Consider the following 24,116-nt stretch of genomic DNA (forward strand, 5'->3'; position numbering starts at 1 on the left):
GTTGCAGACAAATTTTCATGTAATCATTGGTGAAAGTGAGTGATATTTCTAGTTATTCTTATACTAAGGTGTATATAGGACTTTGGTGCCTCTTACTTAAAAGAGGAAAGATCCCTGCTTAGACTCTCCACCTTAGACAGACCCTGAAATTTGCCTCCTATACTCCATGTGTCATGAAAACTGAAATCCAAAGTTCATCTAGTTTGGCAAATGTCCTCAAATTCCTCTTACTTCTCTGGTTCCCATCATCACAAAGTCTCTGGCATTAGTATTACTTATTTTCATTCCAGTGAAATAGTGCTCCTAATAAAATGTTTTACAGCTTTTATCTAGCACTTTAGTTGTTTATAGTGGCAATTTGGTCTAGTAATATTGTCTGCTATCTTATCAGAAACGGAAATCTCCTTTTCCTTTTCCATTTTTTAATTTTTTTAATGTTTTTTATTTATTTTTGAGAGACAGAGACAGCACAAGTGAGGGGAGGGTCAGAGAGAGGGGAAGATACAGAATCCAAAGACAGGCTCCAGGCTCTGAGCTAGCTGTCAGCACAGAGCCCGACACAAGGCTCAAACCCATGAACTGTGAGATCATGACCGGAGCTGAAGTCGGAAACTTAACCGACTGAGCCATTCAGGTGCCCCAGAAGTCTCCTTTTTCTATTTGAGTCAATTTAGATGGTTTCTATTATTTTAGAAAAATGCTTATAGCAACTACATTTTTCCCCCACAAAATGATTGTCCTGGATTTTTTAATCATATAATTTCATGGGCTTTAAAATCTGAACTGTATTTATTGTTATGAAACAATTTGTATATATAGTTAATTTTTACCTTTTCTCCTTCTTTTTCTAACTTGATCAGGTCAATAATTGATAGAGACAAATAAATAGGAATTAAAAATAGAACATAATAAGATCTGTGAAGTTTTTATGAGTGCATTATGGAGGTACTCACAAAAGACATATTGTCAATATTTAAACAGGGAGATGTATGTAAAGTTCTTAGCAAACTGTCTGATACTTGCAAAGACCTCAATAGGTATTAAACTTTGCAGTACTAGGGGAAACCTTCCTTAGAGAGAGGGTAGGAATTATCTAGACAAAGGGATTATTGGATGAATGGGAGAAATCTGTATAGACAAGAGCTGTGAGCAATTAAGTAAACTTTAATAGAACTAAAGTGTAGAATAAAACGGTAAGAAGAGCAAGAGGTAAGCCTGGAGAGCTAAGAGCAGGACATATCAACGTAGGGGCTAGCAGACTTAATAAGGAACTTTATCCTAAGAGGAACATAGTATTGGAGGGTTTTGAGCAGTAAAGTATCTTGTTTATATTTGTTTTAGAAATATTATTTGACCACTCTATGGAGAATATCTTAGATAGGGTCACTGATGGATACTAGTAGAACAGATAATAGACTATTGAAGAATACAGGCAAGAAATGAAATAGGAAGAACAGATGAATTTGATATCTGGTAAGTGAACCCTTAGCACTCTATGAATGACTGGGTGTTGGACAGCTTAGAGTTAAGGACAGCCCAGGTTTCTGGCCAGGGTACCAGAAAGCTTAGTGCACACTCAAGAGCAGGAGATTACACAAGGTGTGAATACCAGGGAGTGGAAATCACTGAAACCAGCTTAGAGGCTGCCAACCACATCGTGTTCACGTGTGTGGGTGGTGTTATCATTCATTGATATGGGGAACAAAGAGGAGGAGCAGGGTTGGAAGGTACAATAGGTTTTGCTTTGTACATGTTGAATGTGAAATATTTTTGATACTTGCACTCAAAAGAACGTGTCCTCTGTTCCTTGTTTCTCTCAGAAAAGTGTAAAATATGTAGTTTTCCCTATAACTACCACTAAAATGCCCAATTTTCCTTAAAGGGAGGTAGGAGATCCAACACAAAACTTTAAGAAAAGACCCAGTTCTTCTGTCCTTTTCTACTTTCTCTACATTTGGTTTTGTATTAAATATGTTCTGATTTTATGCTTTGTAACATATGTTTATTAAATAATTTAATTTAGTTTATAGACAGTCTAATTTAGCTTTTCCTGGCCCAAAAGACATGATGTGGTTGGCAGTCTCTAAAATGGCCCCGATGATTTCCACTCCCTGGTTTTCACACCTTGTGTAATCTCCTGCCCTTGAGTGTGTGCTGAGTTTTTTTTTTTTTTTATTCAGTTCTAAGGAATATAATATGGCGGGATTGATGTGATGGAATTTCTGAGTTAGGTTATAAAGGATTATGGCTTGTTTGGGGTGCTGTAGTTCATGTTCTCTCGTGGATGTTCTGCAATAGGAGATACCACCTGTGAAGTTGTAAGGTAGCCCTGTGGAAGGTTGCATGTGGCAAATAACTGAGGCCCACCAAGGGGCATGTGAAGGATCTTGCAGGTAGATCCTCTTCCAGTCCAGCCTTCAGATAACTACAGTCCTGGCTAACGCAGTGATTGCAGTCATGTGAGAGACTGTGAACCAGATTCATTCAGCTAAGCTGCTCCCAGGATCATCACTCACCACACACACACACACACACACACACACACACACACACACACACACACAAGTGAGATAATAAATATATGTTCTCAGTCACTAAGTTTGGGAATAATCTGTTATGCAACAATTGATAACTAACCAATTGTGGGCAGGACATTCAGACTGAATCACAAAAAATGTATTTCAGATATAAGAAAGAGAATGTAATGATTGAGATCACAAGCTATCTTGTTTATTGAAGAGTTAAAATAGTACATTAACAAAACCTTATTTGATAGAGAAATAATACCAGAGCTCTTATGAATGTGATTATCAGCCAAACCACCAGAAACACTGGTCCTGCTGGTTCCTCCACAGCTATGTACATCAAAGGCGAAGTGACTGGCTGAAGTCAGGATACTAATCACTAGACAGTTTCTTCTGGAAGGACAGAATGAATCCATAAGGCCCTTAGCAAGAAAGTTGAAAGAAACCTTACCCTTCGGAGAAAGAGTACTCTGTCATTCCTGGAGCCAAGGCCCAGGCCCAGCCAAAAGGAAGCAGAGGGTTGTAACAGTGATCCAATGTGTCTGGCCCCAGAGTTCCCTTCAGCATGTCTTTTGCTTGACTTTGGAGAGTGGTCTGGGCATGATGTAGAGGCTAGAGAGTTATTTGACAATAAGAAGATACAAAAATTCAAGTCCAAGACCTATCCTTTGATCTTGAACCATTAGTGCCAGAGGTTCTCTTGGCCTCTCATGTCTGAAAATGCTCGGGTATTAGTGTCACCACTTTGAGGGACATAGGTGCCTCCGTGAGTGGTTGAATGATTTTCTGGTGCCTGATATGGGTAATGACTAGCAAACACATCTCTCTTCTGGTTGTAAGAGGCAGGGACCAAAACAGGGAAGAGATGAGAGGGGAACAAACACACCAGTCCAAGAGGTGATCATTTAGGGCTTCATGCTATAAATGACTTTGGATTTCCAGGGATGAAATAAGCCTCTCCAGCACAAGGCAGTAGCAAGTCACAGCCCTAGGGCCTGGCTGGTTTTATCAATCTGGCAGTTCAAGGTCAGCGCAAAGGACATCCCCAACACCTGAGAAAAGAGTTGGAAAAATGTGAGGTCTTCACGGGAGGAGCCATCTCTCCCATAACTCCTGGGATTAGCCCCGGAGAAAAATAATCTATCGCAGTGGAACCAGCCTTCCTGCCATCACTTCTAATTCCTTCTCCATCTTTTTATTTTGCTTTAGAAAGGCAGTGGGAGGTGATGGTGTCACAAGAGTAGAGGATAGAGTGTCGGACATCTTTGTCTCCTTAAGAAGTCACTTGCATAGTCAAGTTCTGCACATGACAACACGGTGTAGTGAGTCATCTCTATCCATGCCCTGGGACTCCTGGGTTTCCAAGCTGAGAAAAACTGTTCCTCTCTGAGCTTCTTGATTAATATCTTAGTTATTCTGTGACATATTCAAAACACTGTACATAAAAAGAGTAGAAATGTCCCATACTAAAAAAGAATATAAAATTATCCTCAATTCGCCCCTGACTTATCATGCTAAGCAGAGAAACAAGGAGGAAATTGATTATAAATTTTATCATCATCTCTTGTTTAGCATACAAGGCCAATTTTTCATATAGAGCGTTTATCTATTGCAAGATTTCCCATACCAGCTGAGTGAATGACCAAAGTAGGGGTCTGCTTGATGATTTTTAATTTGACTATGAGCAATCATCTCTTAGGGATAAGTTGACCAGATAGATCTTACACCATATTTTCTGTATGTTTTCAATTGGTAATGACATCATTTGCTATGTGACTGGGGAAGCTCATATTTATTGAGTATGTACTATGTACTTGGTACTGTTCTAAAACCTTACATGACTTAAATAATTTAATCTTCACAATAGTCCAGTGGTTAAATTCTTACCTGGATCACACATACGCAGATAGTGATAATTCCAATATGCAGGAAATTGGAATGAAACCACAGTTTGGCTTTTTCATAGCAACCCTAGAAAAAATTATAAGTACAAATGATAACACTATATTATCTGACTTTATCAGGAGGCTAATTTCAGAAGATGGTTTATACTTTGTCTTATGCCAAGAGACTTAGATCATTTTTATTTTCTTTCTATGGTTGAAGAAATGGGCATAAAGTAGTGAATATTAAACAGAGCCCATCCTGGTGTTGTTATCATTACAGTGGCACCTAATACTGAAGTCCTAGATCATCGCACACTGAGTCAAACTAGCTCCTGAGAGGCATTTCAGCAATAGTTATCCTTAGGTTTTTTGAACTCTCACTGCTGATTTGGGATTAATAAATGGGAATATAGTCTATGCAATTCTAGGATTGGGTGCATCTCAGCTTCTGCTGAAGTGTAAATCTACCATGGCCCTCCCAAGCACAGGGCCATTCTAGTTGGTGAGTGTCTCAGTCTTTCTTTGTAGACTGAAAAATGTCTGGAGATTTTCAAACAATCCCCCAAGTGGATAGCATGGGGCAACAGGAACTTGGGAACTTGATCTTGTGGGAATATAATCTTGGCTTCCTCTCCAGGCTTAATCTGGAGGTCTGAATTAAGTGGAAAGGTTGGTTCAACAGTTCCGCCAACTCTTTCTCCCCAACTCCTCACTCCTTCACTTATCATTCATTTCAGCGAGGGACTTGGTGCTGCCTTTTCCAAGGAAGAAGAGAAAAAAAAAAAAAACATGAAGAAAAAGCTTTTTCTACCTCAACTTTACAAATTTCTCTTTCAAAAATAAGACCTACATTTTGCTCAAGAAAAATGTAGATCTACTACTTTCATCGCATAAACGTTCTGCCTTGAATGTAATAGTTTAGGGTCCCAAGATTTGTTGTGCCATTCCTAATCTAAATGAGCTTGTTCCTTTTTTTCTTTTGTCTACTTGTCTGGACAACTTGTCTAGTTTGTTTAGTTACCTGGGTTGTCTCCCTGGCCTCTATTTTGTCCAAGATTCTCTGTTTCTGGCTGGGAGGACTAAGTCCAGTATGAGTGGAGTTTTTAAAATAATTGAAAGTTTAACCAAAGAGGTTAATAACAGAAAGGATGCTAAAAACTTACCTGAATGCGTGGATCTGAGGGACAAGATTCTGGTGGGTGATTGCCCCAATCACTTGTGCCATTTACACCACAGCATTGCAGCTAAAAGCCAAACATCCAAGAAAGCGATAGTTAGAAAGTTAGCAAGAAAACTGCACCTTGGAGAAAAGGTAGGCCCTTCATATCTGACTCCAACAGAAAATCCAGAATTACCTTGACTACTATGTGGCTCCTGAAAACAAAGTACTTTCAAATCCATCATACCATTTCAATCACATAAGATTGCTTGAAGTAGAGAGGGCATATTTAACTTATTCACATTCTACAGATGAAAAATTAAACACACAGGGGATTTAGTCTGACATGTTTGAGTCTTCCTTACATCTCAGTAGGACTTAGGCAATAAGCCTACTTGAGAATGGGAAGGATGAGAGAATGTAGACAATGTACCAATCGGACTGATTTCTGTGCTCTCCAGTTTGTGACCACTAAACATTATTCTGGACCTAGGAGCTGTGAACCTTAAATTCTGGAACTTTCAAGAAATAAAGTTCCTCCAACCTCCCCCCTACCCCCTACACACACACACACAAGGACTGAGATTGGAAAATCAAGTCTGGCTGAGCTGAGGAGGATTTCATCATCTATACTCACATATGACTGGATGGAATCCCACATCTCCCTGGTGCTGTTGTCCGAGTTGTATTTCTGGATGCTGTCAGTCAGGCTCTCAGACACGTACTTACTCAGCTGGGCAGACACATCCCAGTAGAGGAGACATTATAAAAAGCAAGTGAGTGCAAGGAATAAGCAATTTCTTCTATAGGCTAGTGGTCCCATTTGCTCCTCCCTTCCAAATGACCTCCTCAGAGTTAAGGGAGTGGCAAGAGGGAGTATATACACAGGAGGATGTGCTGAGACTCGGATGGCATTGCAGGAAGAAGTATGTGGTGGTGATCTCTTGTCCTTTCAGAACTCAGGTTTTTCAGAGGAAGAGGGACAATCAAAGCATGGGTTCTCTTAGGCATGGAGACAGGCAATTTCTACTGCTAAACATGGAGAAAAGTAAGGAGGAGGAAGATAAACTTGTTTTTACTGCTCTTCCCAGTCATCCTACAAAGTATGATTAGATAGCAGTCTCCTTAATGAAATGTCTTCCTCTCCCCAATTACAATAGCTTTTTTTCTTCCATCCTTCCACTTTGCTTCTGCCTCTATTATAGGGCTTCTTTTGCGCCAACCTCTTCTCTATGGTCAGAAATACAACAATGAGTTGTGTTCTTTATAGCTTACCTTCTGTTCATACACGAAGAGCAGGATGGCCAAGGTCACCTCAGCGAGGAGGATAATCAGCAGCAGGATAAAGAACTGAGGCAAAGCAGAGACATGCTCACAATGCTGATCCCCATCTTCCCTCACTCCCACTCCCCCCTGGGAACATCTAAGTGTTTTTTTGCACACATGAGGAGGTTCCTGTTCCTGCCTGCTCAGGCTTCCATAAGCCTTCTCTTGATTTGTGAGGGACACCTGTCATTTTTCTACAACTAGATCCCAATGCACGTCAACTGTCTTCTAACCTTTGTTCTACTCCTCCCATTGTGCCTGTCCAATTCCATATGCATAATGCATATGCAATACTATTTGTTGAATGAATGAAGCAATTGTGGCATCAGCTTTTTGCAAGCTGAGCAAAAGACCAGCAAACTAAACTATGTGTCTTTAGATTTTTGGGCCTGCTCCTTTCTTGCAAGGTCAGGACTAGTTTGGGGTGGGGGTATATGATCATGGGAGTGAGAGGAGCCCTGTACAGATGGAGAGAAAAGGTATTCTAATCATACTCCTCACCCTTATTTATCTCCAACTGTAGAACAGGGACTTCTTAATTCTATCTCTTGGCTCTAGTTTAAGAGTTGATTCATAAAGGAAAGAAGATTAACCAATGACTTAAGGAAGAACCAAGGCAACTGGGAACACTTATTTATGAATGGAGTGGCACTGTTATATCAAGCACTATTTTGGGTACACTAGAGAAACAAGGAGACTTCCTTCAGAGAGCTTACAAGCAAAAGCTAAGCCTACGAGTTCTCCTCAGGATACTTAACTGACAAGGAACAACTGAAAAGTGCTAGCATCTCTAATGTTAGATCACAATGGCTGCCACCTAGTCCTTCACCTAAGTTGAGTCATCACACTATAGTGGGCCTGATGCAGATTTGAGATACACAAGCATCTTCTGCCATTTTATGGGGGTCGCAGTACTCAGAAAAATCTAGAGAGTAGATTTTCTGTCACTTAGTGACTCTGACTCAGATCCTCAAAATACATACTAATGTGAAAAGCACTTGGACAGATGGAGGACACTTGAGTTCAACGAGGCATGGAGAAATAAAATGCCATGAAGGGAAATTATGACATCCGTCATTAGTAACACTGTAAAATAAATCCCAAGGAGGAGAGCAATGTCCTCTTCCACCCATCCCTAGAATCCCAGTCAGAAACAGAATACTATTGGTCTAGACAGACTTGACTGGCCTAATGTGCTAATCCTATGTTCCTATGATCTCCCTGTGCCCATACTTTAGCCACCAAGAAATGTCTTGCATGGGGCTTAAGGCAACATGTCCCTCTACTTAGGGTACCACATCTGCTGGGAGAGACTCACCGACATAAGCAGGCACTTGTTCTCCTTGATGGAGCCCATGCAGCCCAGAAAGGCAACCACCACGATAATGGAGCCCACGATGACAAGTACATTGCCCGGAGTGAGGATGGGGAGTGACCAGAGGTTATTGTGGGCCAGTAGATAGATCCCAAAGCCCAAAATGCAGCAGCCACAAAACTGAAAGAAAGAATCTCATAACACTCTTGAATATCTGCTCACATTCTCACTTAAAATTAGAATCAGTTTTTTCCATTGGTTCTATTAAGACTGTCATGAACAACCCAGCTTTCCCCAGGCATCCAGAAGAGAGATGACCCTTGCTTCTTCCTGTGATGTCCCACTCATGCTTCATCCTACCCATAAAAGTTACCAGGGAAAAGTCACTCCCGTGAGTAATACAGTGTCTTCACGCTTTAGATTCCTTTCTCCTCGTTCTGCAATGACTTACACATGGTCTTCCCTTTGGAAACCACTACTGTGTAGAGGGAATGCCCTGGTGGAGAAGTTTATTTTGCTAGGCAGAAAACTAGAGAAGCCAAACTTTTAAGAATCTTCTCATAGACACATGAGTACAGACCGATTCTCTATTTGAAGTTCAGTTACTGAATTTTGTGCAGTGAAACTTTCCCAAAAAAAGTGACTTACCTTTCAATCAGCTAAGGGATTGGGGGGGAAGGAAGAGCAAGAAAAAGTCATTTGCCCACAGAACGGACAGTGTCAGGTTTCTCACCCATAGAGGTCAGCAGTGAGCAATGGTCGCCTAAAGTGCCCAGAGAGGAAAATAGCATGCCTATAAATAACTGCACTGGTACTTTTTAGATTTACAAGCATCTACTATGGCAGGATGGGAAGACGGGAGGAAATGATTATTCCCTTGTCTATGTCGGTTATGTCATTCTGACATGCATGGGTTGTTCTTCACAGCAGACTCTTCAGTAGAAGACAGAGCAATATAGGGTAGCTGGGAGGAGGTGAGCTCAACCATGATCAGAAGAGACACACTTACCCAGAAGAGCAAGTTGAAGAAAAACAGAATGTACTTCAGGAATTTCAAGCTGCTCATGCCCATGCTGGGATATTCTTGCCCTAAAAAGTGAAGGAAAAGAGGAAGTAAGTTACCTGGCACCAGAGAACAGAGGGCACAAATGTTCAGGGTTTAAAATCTTCAGCATCACTTTGGGTTTGAGCTGTGACTCTCCTCTGGGAGGTTTCCCCAAACTCTCTGCTCTCCCATTCTCTGAATTGGAGTACCAATTGGTTTATCTTGGAGCCTCACTTTTGCTCCAATTCAGCGAGCTAAGAATGCTTATCACTGAATTTAGCACTATAGAAGAAAGCCATAGAGTGCTCTCGGAGGAGAGTGAGTCACAGTGACACACACTAGGCCAGTTCTCAGAGACGAGTGCTTGGGCACTCACTCAAGAAGGCAGACAAGGGGTCAGAAATTAATCAGCTGCTTAATCAGCTGACTCGATCAGTCTCTTCCTGAAATGCCCTGAAATACACGTACATACTACATGTGGTCTATAAACCTCTGCACATAAAAATGGGGAAACATACCTCTATTTGATTCATTCTTTTACTGAAGCAACGTTTATGAAAATTTTCTGTTCTAGATACCGTGGGAAATGTAACCATGACTATCCCCTAGCAACCCTCCAGAAGATGTGAATCTTATAGCAGAGGAAAAATTGGCTAACAAATACCCAATAGATAATTGAAAAGAGATAGCCAATGCAGCTTGATTTTTTAAAAACTATAATTTTATTTCCCAGCGAGGACATTAATGTGCAATGCCCCATCCTCAATTCTAGAGATCTAGATACACAGTTGTGAATTTTCTCAGACACAACTAGGTTCCATAGAGTAACTTATATTTTAAAACTGCACATAAGATGGATTTATAAAGCAGAATGTCAACTTATTTTTTTCCCATTAGAACTATGCCTTTTGGGGGTATGTGGGTGGCTCAGTTGGGTAAGCATCCGGCTTCAGCTCAGGTCATGATCTCGTGTTCGTGGGTTTGAGCCCTGTGTCAGGCTCTGTGCTGACAGCTCAGAGCTTGGAACTTGTCTTCAGATTCTGTATCTCCCTCTCTCTCTCTGACCCTCCACTGCTCACGCTGTCTCTCTCTCTCTCTCAAAAAAGTAAATAAAACATTAAAAAAAACGAACTATGTCTTTTTTTAGTATGTAGATTGCTTGTATAATCCATTGCTTATACCCTCTTAACAGGAGCCAGAAATCAGGCCTTGAGGGATAGGTCATTCAGGCTGTCAATAAGCTATTTGTATTCCACAAGAAAGTACTCTTCTCTGTTCAAAAGACGAAATACGTATATTTACTTAGTGCTATTTTCCTTTTCCTTTACTTTGCCCTTCTCTCCCCTTCTCCTTTTTGTCTTGACCCCCAGAATTATTCTAATACTTTCTCATTATTTTAACTAAGTTAAAACAAAATCAATTAAGTTATAAATGTGTCTGGATATACTTGGGAGATTAAAAAAAAAGTATGATTTATGACATAGGCTTTTAGGACAAACTTGAATTCAGCTTTCACATATGCCACTGATCAGACATGTGAGATTTGGAAACTTACTTGACATCTATAGTCACAACCTATTCCTAAGCAAAATGGGGTAACTACTTATGCCTCCTAGGGTGGAGGTGAAGATTAAATGATCTTGCAAACAGAGACTGATACATGACCAGTACTCAGTAAGTGGAACCCATAATTATTTAGTCTTGAGGGAATTCTCTGGGAAGGGAGCAATGGAAATATACTATTACATGGTTCTCATATGTGTTGTGGTAATGTCACTTGAAGATAGACTATGGTGAGTTAAGGATGTACAGTATAAGCCATAAGGCAATCTCTAAAATAACAAAGAATTATAATGAATAAGTCAGAAGAGGAGATAAAAATTATTTTTAAGTACTGAATTAATTGAAAAAAACTTGAAAGAAAAAAAAAGAAAGAAAACGGAAACTGCTATGGTCTGTTGTGGGGTCCCCACAACATCCACATCTTGAAATCTTAATGCCCAATGTGATCATGTTAGGAGGTGAGGACTTCGGGGGACAGTTAGGTCATGAGTGTAGAACCCCCCTGAATGGGATTAGAGCTCTTATAAAAGAGACCCCAGAGAGCTTCCCAGCTCATTCCACCTTGTGAAGACACAACAAAAAGTCTGCAACCCAAAAGAGTGGCCTCGCCTGGCCATGTCAGCATTTCTGTTGTTTATAAATTACCCAGTCTGTAGTATTGTATTATAGCAACATGCACAGACTAAAAGAAAAACAAAGAACAGATGGGGAAAATGGAAAGCAAATATTCTCAACTCTAACCATTATTAATATCACAGTAAACAAAATGGATTCCAGGTATGACACAAGATAGCTAATTGGATTAAAGAATGTTTAGTAATGGCTTATCAGAAAGAGAAATTAAGAAAACAATCTCATTTAAAATTTCATCAAAAAGAATAAAATGCTCGGATGCCTGGGTAGCTCAGTAGGTTGAGCGTCTGACTTCCGCTCAGGTCATGATTGCACAGTTCGTGGGTTTGAGTCTTGTGTCAGACTCTGTGCTGACAACTTAGATCCTGGAGCTTGCTTCAGATTCTGTGTCTCCCTCTCTCAGCCCTTTCCCTGCTTGCACTCTGTCTCTCTTAAAATATAAATAAACAATTAAATTAAATTAAATTAAATTAAAAGGATGAAATGCTTAGGAATAAGTTTAACCAAGGTGGTAAAAGATCTGGATACTGGAAACAATAAGAAGTTGACAAAATAAATGTAAGAAGACACAAATAAATGGAAAGATAGGCCATGCTCTTGGATTGGAATAATTAATATTGTTAAAATGTCCATACCTCCCAGAGTAATCCAGAGATTCAATCCCTCTAAAAATTTCAATGGCATTTTTCACAGATACAAAATAGACAATCCTAAAATTTATGTGGAACCACAGAAGACCCTGAAGAGTCAAAGAAATCTTGAGAAAGAAAAACAAAACTAGAAGCATTATACTTCCTGATTTCAAACTCTATTACAAAGCTGTAGTAATTAAAACAGTATGATATTGGCATGAAAACAAACACACGAATCAGTGGAACAGAATAGAAAGCCCAGAAATAAACCTATGCATATATGGCTAATTTATTTGAAGCAAAGGAGTCAAGAACATACAAGGGGGAAAAGACAGTCTCTTCAATAAATGGTGTTGGGAAACCTGGACAGCCACACTGCAAATGAGTTGAACTGGACCCCTATCTTCCACCAATCAGAAAAATAAAATAAAAATTGTATAAAGACTTGAACATAAGACTTGGAACCATAAACCTCCTAGGAGAAAACATAAAAGGAAAGCTCCTTGACCTTTAGTCTTGGCAAGGCTTCTTTGGCTATGACACCAGAAACAAAGGCAGCAAATGCAGAAATAAACAAGTGGGTCTGCATCAATGTAAAAAGCTTCTGCACAGCAAAGGAAACCATCAACAAAATGAACAGACAACCTACTTATTGGGAAAAAATAGTTGCATCATATTTCTAGAAGAGAGTAATATCCACAATATATAAAGAGCTTATACAACTCAATAGCAATAAAGAAAAACTAAAATCTGATTTTAAAAATGAGCAGAAGGGGGCGTGTGAGTGGCTCAGTTGATTAAGTATCTGACTCTCGATTTCAGTTCAGGTCATGATCCCACAGTTTGTGAAGTTGAGCCTGCATCAGGCTCCATGCTGACTGTGCAGAGCCTGCTTGGGATTCTCTTCCTCTTCCTTTCTCTGCTCCTTCCCCACTCTCTCTCTCTCTCTCTTTCTCTCTCTCTCTCACAATAAGTAAATAAAACTTTTTTTTAAATGGGCAGAAGAAGTGAATAGATATTTTTCCAAAAAAAGACATACAGAGGGCCAACAGGTACATAAAAAGATGCTCAACATCATTAACCACCAGGGTGGGAAATGCAATTCAAAACAGCAATGAGATATTACCTCATACCTGTTGGAATGGCTATTGTCAAAAAAAAACCAAGAGTTAGCAAGTGGAGAGAGGATATGGAGAAAGACAATCCTCATTGCACTGTTGGTAGGACTGGAAATTGGTTACAGCCACTATGGAAAACAGTATGGAAGTTAAAAAAAAAAAAAAAAAGAACTACCCTATGATCCAGAAATCCTCCTTCTGGATGTATATCCAAAGGAAAGGAAATCATGGTCTTAAAGAAATATCTGCAGCCCCATGTTCACTGTAACATTATTTACAATGGCCAAGACATGAAAAGAACCTGTGTCCAACACTTCAGTGAAGAAAATGTGGTATAAATATACAAAAGGATATTATTCAGCCATGAGAAAGAAGAAGATCCTTCCATTTGAGACAACATAGATGGACCTTGAGGGCATTCTCTCAAAACTGAAAAAACAAACAGTCCCACTTGAAAATGGACAAGGGCGTCTGGGTGGCTCCCTCAGTTAAGCATCCAACTCTTGATTTTGACTCAGGTCATGATCTCACAGTTGTGGGATCTGAGATTGAGCATCATGTTGGGCTCCACGCTCAGTGTGGAGACTGCTTGGGATTCTCTCTCTCCCTCCTTCTCTCTGTCCCTCCACCTTCTCTCTCTCTTCCTCTCAAAATAAATAAATAAACATTTTTTTAAAATAAAAAAATAAGGGACTGCAGTCGGGCTCACAGTCTCCACCTCCTCCCGTCCATAATCAGTGACAAGTTTCCACTATGTAAATCTCATCTCAGCGGGATAATAAAGAAGAAAACAGGGAAGGGGCAAAGCATTGATTACATATGTCTTAATAATAAGCAAATGTGGCAGGAAAAAATATATTAAGACAAATCTAAGACAAATGACCATGGAAACAATTGAATCTCAGCAGGATGGAGGTGTAGCAGATTCTGTGGCAGAGAGCAAATCTGCTGATATGCAGATCCAGACCGTTCAGAACTCAATCCCTGCTTTAGCTCAGGTTTCTGTAGCTGGATCAGGCACCAGAAGAGGCTCCCCAGCTGTAACTTTAGTGCAGTTACCTTTGGGCCAAACTGTGCATGTCCAGGGAGCAATTCCGACACCACAGCCACCGGTTATTCAGTCACCACAAATACAGACTGTTCAGGTAGCAACAATTGCAGAGACAGATGAGTCTGCAGATTCAGAAAGTGTGATTGATTCTCATAAATGTAGAGAAATCCTTTCATGAAGACCCTCTTACAGAAAAATACTGAATGAACTTTCCTCTGATGTGCCTGGCGTTCCTGAGATTGAAGAAGAAAAATCAGAGGAAGAAGGAACACCACCTAACATCGCTACCATGGCAGTACCAACTAGCATACATCAGACTAGCACGGGGCAATACAGTATGTATGCTGCATTCGATATGGTACCGTGCTAGCTGTAGGTCTTCTCTAGTTACATTGAAGCAACTTGGGTTTGACACTAAGTTGTTCCATTTTAAAATGCATCATAATATCCAAACTATGTATCATAAAATGAAAAGTAAATGTTAGAGAAGTGAGAGATTTGTACTGACAGCTGTCATATACTTTTGAAAAGCAAAAATTTTTTGACTGAATATAGAAGAAAAATTGGGGGTAAAAATAATGGGAAGGTTTACTGCCTATTTATATGTTTATATTCATGTCTAGTAAAAGTTTAAACCTTAACTGTTTTTTGTTGTCTTTATAAGATGCATGTGAACATAAGTTATAAATGTCTGTATTTCACTCTCATTGGCTTTTGTTACCAACAATTACATTTTATGCTTCTTAATATAAAAAAGATACACAATGTTTTATAAATTATGTTTTAAATGTAATTATGTTTTCACTATTCTATGTTAATTTGGGCTGCAGCTTTTTCTAGAAGATAATGGAAAAGGATTTACTTTTAAAACCTACAGCAATTGGACAGATCATTTTATTTGAAATTTTAAACATCAAAAGCTGTAAATAAACAGATACATTCACATTTAAAAAAATAAGTAAAAATAAAAAATAAAAATGGACAAAAGTTATGAACAAATAGTTCACCAAAGAAGACACATGGATGGAGACTATGTCCATGAAAAAGTACTCTACTTCATTAATTGCTAGGGAAACATAAATTAGGGAAATGAGATACCCCTACCTACTTCCTAGAGTGGCTACAATTAAAAAAAAAAGACAGAAAACTGACTATACCGGGGATTGATGAGGATATGGTTTTGGTGAAAATATAAAATGGTATACCCACTTTGAAAAACATGTTGCCAGTTTTGTGATAAGTTACACATACACTTATACGATTCAGCCACTTCACTCCAAGGTATTTACCAAGAGAACAAAAAGCCCATGATCGTACAAAGACTTATCTGGGAATGTTCATCACAGCTTTATTTGTAATTGCCCCAAACTGGAAACAACCCAAAGGTCCATCAACAGATGAATGGAAAACCAAACTGAGATATATCGATCCAACGGTGCTCCACTCTGGAATAAACAGAGGTGACCTGTTGATGCCCAACACGGCATAGATGAATCTCAAAGTAATCATAGTGGATGAGCAAAGCTAGACAGAAAGGAGAGTCCATACTGTATGGTTCCAGTTATATACAATTCTGGAAATGAAAACTAATACACACCAACAGAAAGCAAGAAAGTCAGTGATTGGGGAGGAAGGGAGAGGAAAGTGGTGGTAGTGGCAGTGTTAGATAAATAGAAGGAGAATAGAGACGGGCAGAAGAACGGGACTACAAAAGACCACAGATAATCTTTTGGAAGTGATGACTGGGTTATCATGACTGTTGTGACAGGTGTATGCATGTGTGCATATGTCAAAAGGCCCTTCCTAATTTGTTCCTGTCCATTTGTACAAACTCATGGCAACATCCCCTGTGTAGCAAGCAACATCGAGTACTTGTTTTAGGGCCTCCTTCTTTACCTGTGCTCCTGGGCTTCTTTGCTGGAAATTGCCCCTTTCTCTCCCTCTGATCCCTTAACTTGTTAGCCACTATTCATTCTGACACTCAGCTCCAGTGTCACTCTTCCAGGAAGCCCTCTCTGATTGTGTCTACTTCTGCACACCCAAGCCCACTCCCCACAAGGAGTGCCTATAATACCTACACATCTCTGTTATTGCCCTGGCCACTTTGATTTATAATTATCTCTCTTCTCTAGAATGTGAGCTCCTTAAGGGCAGAGCTAGTTTATTCATCTTTGAATCCTTGAGCTCTTACACAGTCCCCTGATTACACTAAACAAAGTAGGATTCTTCAATAAATCTTTGTCCATGAACCCTAAATAGTCTGGTATAGTGGAGTAAACATGCCACTGTAGCAGCAGAAGCTTTGGGCTTGAGATTTATTCGCCAATAAGCTAATCTCTTGGATGCGGGCCAATAAGGTACACAGAGGATTGGGCCAGATGCCTGCTAAGGTCACCTCAGCCCCAACATCCTGGGATCCTGTGAGACCTGCTTCAGGCTCTGTGAAGTGTCCACTGAGCACCAACTAATGAGGTACCCAGAGACCTGCAAAGAGCCCTCCTGATTCTTCCCTTCACAGACAGGAAGAAGAACCTTTCCTTTCTCTTTTCCTGATTTTCCATTTGCTGAGACTCCCACCAGTCAAAGGAGAAAAGCTGCCCATTTGGTGAAGATTGTCACTACTTTTACCACATGCACTGATGGCGCCACTTCTTGTGTTAACCCAGACTGAACGGCACTCTGCGCCCCACCCTTCTTCCTGGTGACTGTGCTGGTTACTGAGCTCCTGCCCCTTCCGACCCCACGATCTGGAAGAACTGACACCTCTTTGCAGTAGAAGTCTGTGGCCCAGCCCCATGACTCATGGTTCAGTGAAGAAAGTCCCTGACATCAGCCTCCAGAAAGCCCCTGTGATGAAGTTGCAGTTAGCTGTGACCACCTCCCACGGCGCACTGTGCAGGCCAGAGATGAAGCTCACTTTTTAGTTTCCACCAAATAGAGACCTTGGGCTAGTAAACCATCTTCTGGATTTCTAGTTCAATCCCACCACCCCTTCCCCTTTTTTAACACATACTTGCAGGGCCATGAAATCTAGTCTTGAATTCAGTCAAGCTTAGGAGTGGCTAAGGTTGGGGGATGCCTGGGTGGCTCAGTTGGTTAAATGTTTATCTCTTGGTTTTGGGTGAGGTCGTGATCTCTTGGTTTGTGAGTTTGAGCCACACCTCAGGCTCTGCACTGACACCATGGAGCCTGCTTGGGATTCTCTCTCCCTCTCTCTCTCTCTCTCTCTTTCTCTGCTCCCCCCTGCTCTCATGCACACAATCTCTCTTAAATAAATAAATAATAAAAATAAACTTAAAAAACAAAGAGGTGGCTAAGGCAGGAACAGAAGCTTCAAGAAACTCAGTTCAACATGGCATTATGCAATCCAGTCTTGGAACCACAGTGAGATAGCTTTGGTGTTACACAGACTGTTATATTGATGAGATGTTAGTAAGTGTTCCCCAAACAAAAGCAAGCAAACAAACAAAATCATAGAGCATGAAAGGAATCCATGGTCAAATAATTTTGAAAGTAAACAGGCTGAAATAAAAATAAAAGAAAAAGCAACAAAACGTTCTTTAAATGAATGACTTCTGCGAAACTTGTTCACTAATGTACATAGTTACTACATGCCTATTCTGATATTGAAGATTACTTATAACAACTCAAAGAGCATAGTGCTCCATGGAGCACAGTTTGATAAACACGAGCAATGGAATCAGATGGACCTAGTTTTGAATTCTGGTAGTGCTACATGTCAGAAACGTAGCCTCGGGTAACTTGTGTAACCTCTCTTTCACAATTGCCTCATCCTTAAAATAGTGATATTCACATGTGGTTCACAGGATGTTCACAGAGTTAAATGAGATAACATTTCCTGGATGGCTCAGCATCAGAGTGCTTGGTTCAGTGCACACTGACGAAAAGATCAAGTTCAGAGCTTCCCTACCAGTCCATTCATCCAAGGGCAACCCCAGGCTCCCTGCTAGCTTTTCAGGAATAGAATACATCAGAAGCCAGAGGTCTTTAATAATCCTTTGCTTGTTTCATCCTTTGGTGAATACTTAAAAAAAAAAAAAAGCTTTGTGCACCCTCTGAAAAAAAAACATTAAACAAAAAAGAATGTACAAGTGGGAAGCATAAATATCTTCTGAAACCCCACATCCAAAGATAACCACAATTGGCATTTTTGGTGAACACCTTTCTAGACAGTTTCCTTTATATGGATCTACTCGCCAACATACACAGAAGGACAGGTATTCATCAAGGTGACTACTGGCTTCCTAGCCCTTTCTACACAGAGCCTGTGGAGGTTTTTGGTTCACCAGTGAAGAAAAGTGGGGCCTTGATTAACAAAAGATTTTCTGTTCTCAAAGAGGGCCCCCAAGTTAAGGCTAAAATAAATTTAAGTAGATGATGGAGTTCACTGACCCTGCAAACTTCCAAATTCTTCACAAATATATCTTTTTTTTAATTTTTAAAATGCTTTTTATTTATTTTTGAGAGAGAGAGACAGCACAAGCAGGGGAGGGTCAGAGAGAGAGGGAGACACAGAACCCAAAGCAGGCCCCAGGCTCCAAGCTGTCAGCACAGAGCCCAACGTGGGGTCCAACCCACGAACCTGTAAGATCATGACCTGAGCCAAAGCCATAAGCCAGACGCTTAACCAACTGAGCCACCCAGGTGCCCTCACAAATATATCTTATTTACTGGCACAAGGTCACCCAGCTAATGAACAGGGCACAAGGCAAGGTCTCTTAGCCTACCAGCCCACCTTCCTTCCACTGCCCCAGGATCCATGATGTGTCTCTCACTTCCCAATCCAACTCACCCCCTGCAGGGTGAGGAGCCTAGGGAGGACTCCTTCCAGTCTTCAGTGTGAACCCCTGTGAGCAGGGGCTGAGGAGGAATGGGGGTTATGCAAGTATGTCTCTTTGAGAGAGTAATAAGTGATTGTAGGGGGAGAGTTGATACTCAACTAAAACCAAACCAAGCCATCCACATTTATGCATTAGTTTCCCCTCATCTTTCCATTACTTTGTCAAAGAATGCGTTTGTCATCTTAGGTCTCCCTGAAATTGCAGTCTGGTGAAAACCCTTTCCTTTTCAAAGCTACGATCAGGGAGATAAATTAATGATTTGTAGAAGAGAGAAAGAAGGAAGAAGCAAAGAAGAGGGGTAAAAATGAAGAAAGACAGATTCAGATGATCTTGGAGGCTCATTTCTTAGAGGTTGTGTTTCCCTACCCTTAAAATATAGGGAGGTTTCCTGTGAAGGGTCCCTGTCCTAGAAACCCATCTATGGTGCATTCAGAAAAGCTATGTCCAAAGCAAGTGAGGCTCTCTGTAGGCAAACAAAAGCTGCTTCTGTGGTATTCCCACCAAAAGTCTGAATAGCCTGAATCTAGTAATGAAGAAACAGGAGACAACCAAATAGACATTCTAGAAATAGCATGCCTGTGTGCTTCAAGAATATCAATGTCATGAAATACAAGGAAAGATTCAGGAACTGCTCCAGGCATAAAGAGACTAAAGAAATAGGAGGTTAAAAGCAATGTGTGATCAGAGTTTTCCAGTCTCCATAAAGATACTAATGCGATACTAATTCAGATGGGATCTGAATAAAATCTATGATTGTTAAGAGTATTGCATCAGTGTAAGTGGCCTATTTTGATGAATATAAAGTGGTTATATAAGAAAATGTTTTTGTTTGTAGAAAATATACAGGAAAATACTCTGTGGGAAAGGATATTGGCCAGTAATTACCCCCAAAAAGAAAGCCAAGGAAGGATAAAGAAAATGTGATAAAAGGTTAATATTTGGGAAATCTAGGTGAAGGAGGGGGTCTCAGAAATTCTTGGTACTATTTTTGCAAGTTTCTGTAATTCTGAATTTAAAGAGACAGAGAGGGAGTTGAATATGAGCAAATGATTTAAGGAGGTTCTGATCTGTAAGTCCTTACATCACATAATTCTCTAATGGTATAAATACTGAGATTCCACAAGAGCTGTTTTTAGAAGAACAAACTATGGGATAATTCTTTAGAGCCGTTAGTTGCTGCTGATGTAGATTATTAAGCCATGAGTTCAAATTTAAAAGATGCAAGGTATCAGAATAATTTCTCACCCCCATTCCTCAATCTAGTTCTCTCAAAATATAAAATGTCAAACAAAAGTTTGAAAAATATATTTTAAATATCTGGATTGCTAGCATATTGATTTCAGATCAACTGGATTTATAATTAAGTTGTATTCATTATGTTTGCTTATGTTAAAATGTACTGGAAATTTATGTAAACAAAGAGGATAGTCTAATGATGTCTATTTACTAGGAGGTTTATAGGAAAAGAGAGAATAGTGTAATGGGGAGGAAAGAGCATTCCACTGAGAATCAGGAATTTCTATTTAACTGATTTTATGATTCTGGACAAGTTTCACCTTACCTGTAAAATAACCAGTTTAGAATGTTACAAGAATAACTAACATCTCCTGGGCTCTCACTGTGAGTTGAACACTTTATTTGAACTTAAATAATCTCTAAATTCCATTTAAGTAACAACATTCTAACTCTTGGAAAATAGGACTCTTATTTTCAAAGATTATAGCTCTTGGCCATAGCTATGATGTATTGATGTTACTGCGTGGGTTGAAAGCCTCCTAAGTGCTTGTGATGAGGGGACTAAATAGAGGACTTGCCTCTGTACCCCAGTACAGAGGTCCACGGCCTCCACTCAGAGCGCTCACTCAATAGCTTTGGAAATGTCTTCCTTCTTCTCAAAGCCTGTGTCCAGACAGCTTTCCCACATTCACACTCCAGCTGCAATTCTTGCCTCGTCCAGCCCAGGAGCCCTGGAGACCCACTCTGTGTAGCAGTCTTGTTTCTCTGTTTCTTTGTTTCATGATTTTGTACCTGCAGTGGCAGCTGGGCCTCGGAGCTTCCTGAGGGTAGATACCTGGTGTGTAGGCCCGGGGTGATCTGCACACACTGGGTGCTCACTCAGTACAGGAAGTGCTCGGGGAGGACTAATATAAGAACACAGACCTAACCACTGTAACTAAATCAACACAGCATTTCCTGGAACAGAAGCTGAGAGAGAGAGAGAGAGAGAGAGAGAGAGAGAGAGAGAGAGAGACCATAACCTCAAAAATAGCTCCAAACCTCACCCTACGCTGGGGGAAATCGAGATTGAGGTGTAAGAAATCTGCCCCTACGCCTCAGTTCAAGCCACATCCCATCAATTCTGATGTCTCAGCGTAGCCCTAGACCTAGAACGCACCCAGTGTTTCATCTCGCTTTCAGGTGCCAGGGCTCTAGAACCAAGTCAGAGAGGGAGATTTCCACTTCCTGTGCTCCTGCAGCCATGGCTGGTACCACAGCCTCACTTGCTTACTCTCATTTCAAATATGTCCGGGGTGGGGATGGGGTCACATGTCTTTAAGTGTGCATCTACTGTGCCCCATCTGGAATGCGGTTACCCCCAGTCTCCATAGCAAACTCATACTTCTTTGAAAGTGAACCCAAAGCAGTCACTTCCTCCCCAAAGCACACTCCAACATGCCTACCACATTTTGTGCACTTACCCTGAATTATAGGAAAGATCACATTGTCCTGTATTTGTGTGTGGTCGTGTCTGTGCTCCAAACCAGAATCTACAAACGCTTTGAGATTGATAAGCACAAGTTTTCCCTGTCTCCAGCACTTAGCACAATGCTTAGCTGTTCATATGCTGTGGGCTGGGACTGAAGAAGGGGAACAGGCTTCAGATCTGGAGTCTGAAGCCCTCTGGGAGGTCAGAGGTCAACCAGAGGACACCGGGACTCAAAGACTGATGGAGCTTGACCAGTAGATGCTGGTCAGTCACCAATGGTGAAGTGGTTTAGCAGCTGTAGCTACAAAGGGGTGGGCTTTGAATCATGTCCTGTGGGTATAAAGGTACCCAATTCGTTCATTTAAAGGCTAAGTACTCTTAATTGGCTTCACAGGGAAAACAACACAGGAAATCATGCTTCAGCTCAGTCTCTGCTCCAAACCAACCACAATTTCAAAACAGTGCAGATTCTGGTGGAGATTGAGAAGTAAAACTTCTTTGTTTAGCCAGCAGCTAAGACTCTACCTTTGCTCAGTTCTCTTTCAAAGCCACTTGGATACACATTTGATATCTCTTATCTTTCACAAGTGTTCCTTAAGGGCAGTACTATTTTCAGGACAAATCTCTGCTTTGCTGCTCTGCCTCCCCACCAGTATCTTCCAGAGCACAGTGCCTGGCTCCTGGAGACACTTAACATATGATTATTAAATGAATTCATTAAAAAGTCTGGTCTTGGGATGCCTTGTTGACTCAGTCAGTAGAGCATGTGACTCTTGATCTCAAGGTTGTAAGTTCGAGCCCCATGTTGGGTACAGAGATTACTTAAAATCTTAAAAAAAAAAAATAGAATAAAAAGTCTAGTCTTTATTTTTAAGTTCGTGGCTCAATGGCCCCTGAGGTGCTTTGGGTATCTAAAGCCCTTGGTGACATTGCCATCCCTCATTGTTAGATGGGGAGGTTGTGGTCCTTGAGGACTTTTCTCTCCCTTCCAGGGTATGATCAGTCAAGATTCTTGCAGGTCTTGGAAGGAGAAAGCGCTGATATTCAGTGTTTCCTGTGGTCACCTGACCTCTGGTATGGTCACAGAAATCCAGGACCAAATCTTGGCTGTGACTTTCTGAGTCCATGAGACCCCAGTCATTAGTTACATGACATGGATTAGAAATCATTACAATATCAAGTTTTGTTGATTGGTGCATGTCATATTATGTTTATCAATATTTACATTTTGTTTACTAAGTTCGAGTTTATTTGGCAGAACCCTGAGGATCACAGTATTCTTCCTGCTATTTGAAAACAATCAATCTAAACATCTCTTAGAGGTGTTCAGCTCTTATCTCTTGATATACAGCCAATGGGCATTCTCTGTGTTCCTGACTCTGAGCTGGGCGTTGTCATTTGTAGCTGTCCTTCTATTTAGTGACTCTGAGGAATCACAGTAAGATTCACAAAAATTTGTTAAATTAAGAACTGCCATCTTCCGGCTGCCTTTCTTAATGGCTCTGGCTGTTGGCTCTCTCCTCGCTTTAAAATCACAAAATTAATCTTCTAAGAGACCTGAACATGTATGAAATCTCCACAATTGCATGTCACACAGAAGGCTTCAGACATCAGAAATGACTACACACAAAAATTCAAGTTCTGAGGCAATTTAAGCACATAAATGTCCCGACCCAAAGAGATCATGGGAACCAGTTAATTAAAAAGTCTTTCTGGCCTCTTTGCCTTTTGAAGGATGCTAAGACCTTGGTCTTTTTATTTCCCTGCACTAAATATTCGTGAAATAGAAGTTGTAGGAGGTTTTAGGTTTACTAGAGAGATATACGGAGACTCCTAAGAAGATACCTTATCCCACTTAACATGGTTCAGGGCTTTGCCCTCAAGCCCGATTAAAACATCGCCAATCTTACCTTTTGCAGGCACTTTCCCTCAGTTCTTCAGGCAGGAGTGGTGACTATACTTGAGGTGGCCACGACAAGGCTGGTAACACGGATATCCGGGACTATTTGTGTAAAAGGAGAAGTGAAGGGAAAATAAATGTGCTCACACTGTGACGACAGGAAACCCAGTTGAAGAGAGGAAGTGAGGCTCTGCCTGCCTTCTTTAGCTTCAGAAATTTAGAAACACTCCTTCCCCTGTGGCCTATGAAACACCTACTCCCAAGACCCACGCAAATATCTAAACTTGTTTCTATGAAACACAGGAAAAGTCAAAGACCAGGCTGGTTCTGGCACTAATCAGTGAGCACTGGTCGGTTCTGGGGTGATTTTGGTATTGATTTTTGTCTAGAAAAA

At 40.6% G+C, this 24,116-nt stretch overlaps 1 protein-coding gene and 1 pseudogene across 1 annotated transcript; one reads left to right on the top strand and one right to left on the bottom strand.

Moving 5' to 3' along the window:
* Positions 1–2,708: 2,708 nt before the first annotated feature.
* On the bottom strand, positions 2,709–23,872 carry CD53 (CD53 molecule). The gene is made up of 8 exons (XM_029948563.1): positions 23,733–23,872; positions 9,221–9,300; positions 8,215–8,391; positions 6,846–6,920; positions 6,208–6,303; positions 5,575–5,655; positions 4,413–4,496; positions 2,709–3,577 (listed from the first exon to the last, which is right to left on the bottom strand). Exons 2-8 carry the CDS (start codon positions 9,281–9,283, stop codon positions 3,506–3,508), a joined length of 648 nt encoding a protein of 215 aa, XP_029804423.1. The 5' UTR covers positions 9,284–9,300; positions 23,733–23,872; the 3' UTR covers positions 2,709–3,505.
* Positions 14,035–14,640, top strand: LOC115299207 (annotated as a pseudogene).
* Positions 23,873–24,116: the final 244 nt, after the last annotated feature.

The sequence above is a fragment of the Suricata suricatta genome, chromosome 8 (genome assembly GCF_006229205.1).
Source record: "Suricata suricatta isolate VVHF042 chromosome 8, meerkat_22Aug2017_6uvM2_HiC, whole genome shotgun sequence".
NCBI classification, from domain to species: domain Eukaryota; kingdom Metazoa; phylum Chordata; class Mammalia; order Carnivora; family Herpestidae; genus Suricata; species Suricata suricatta.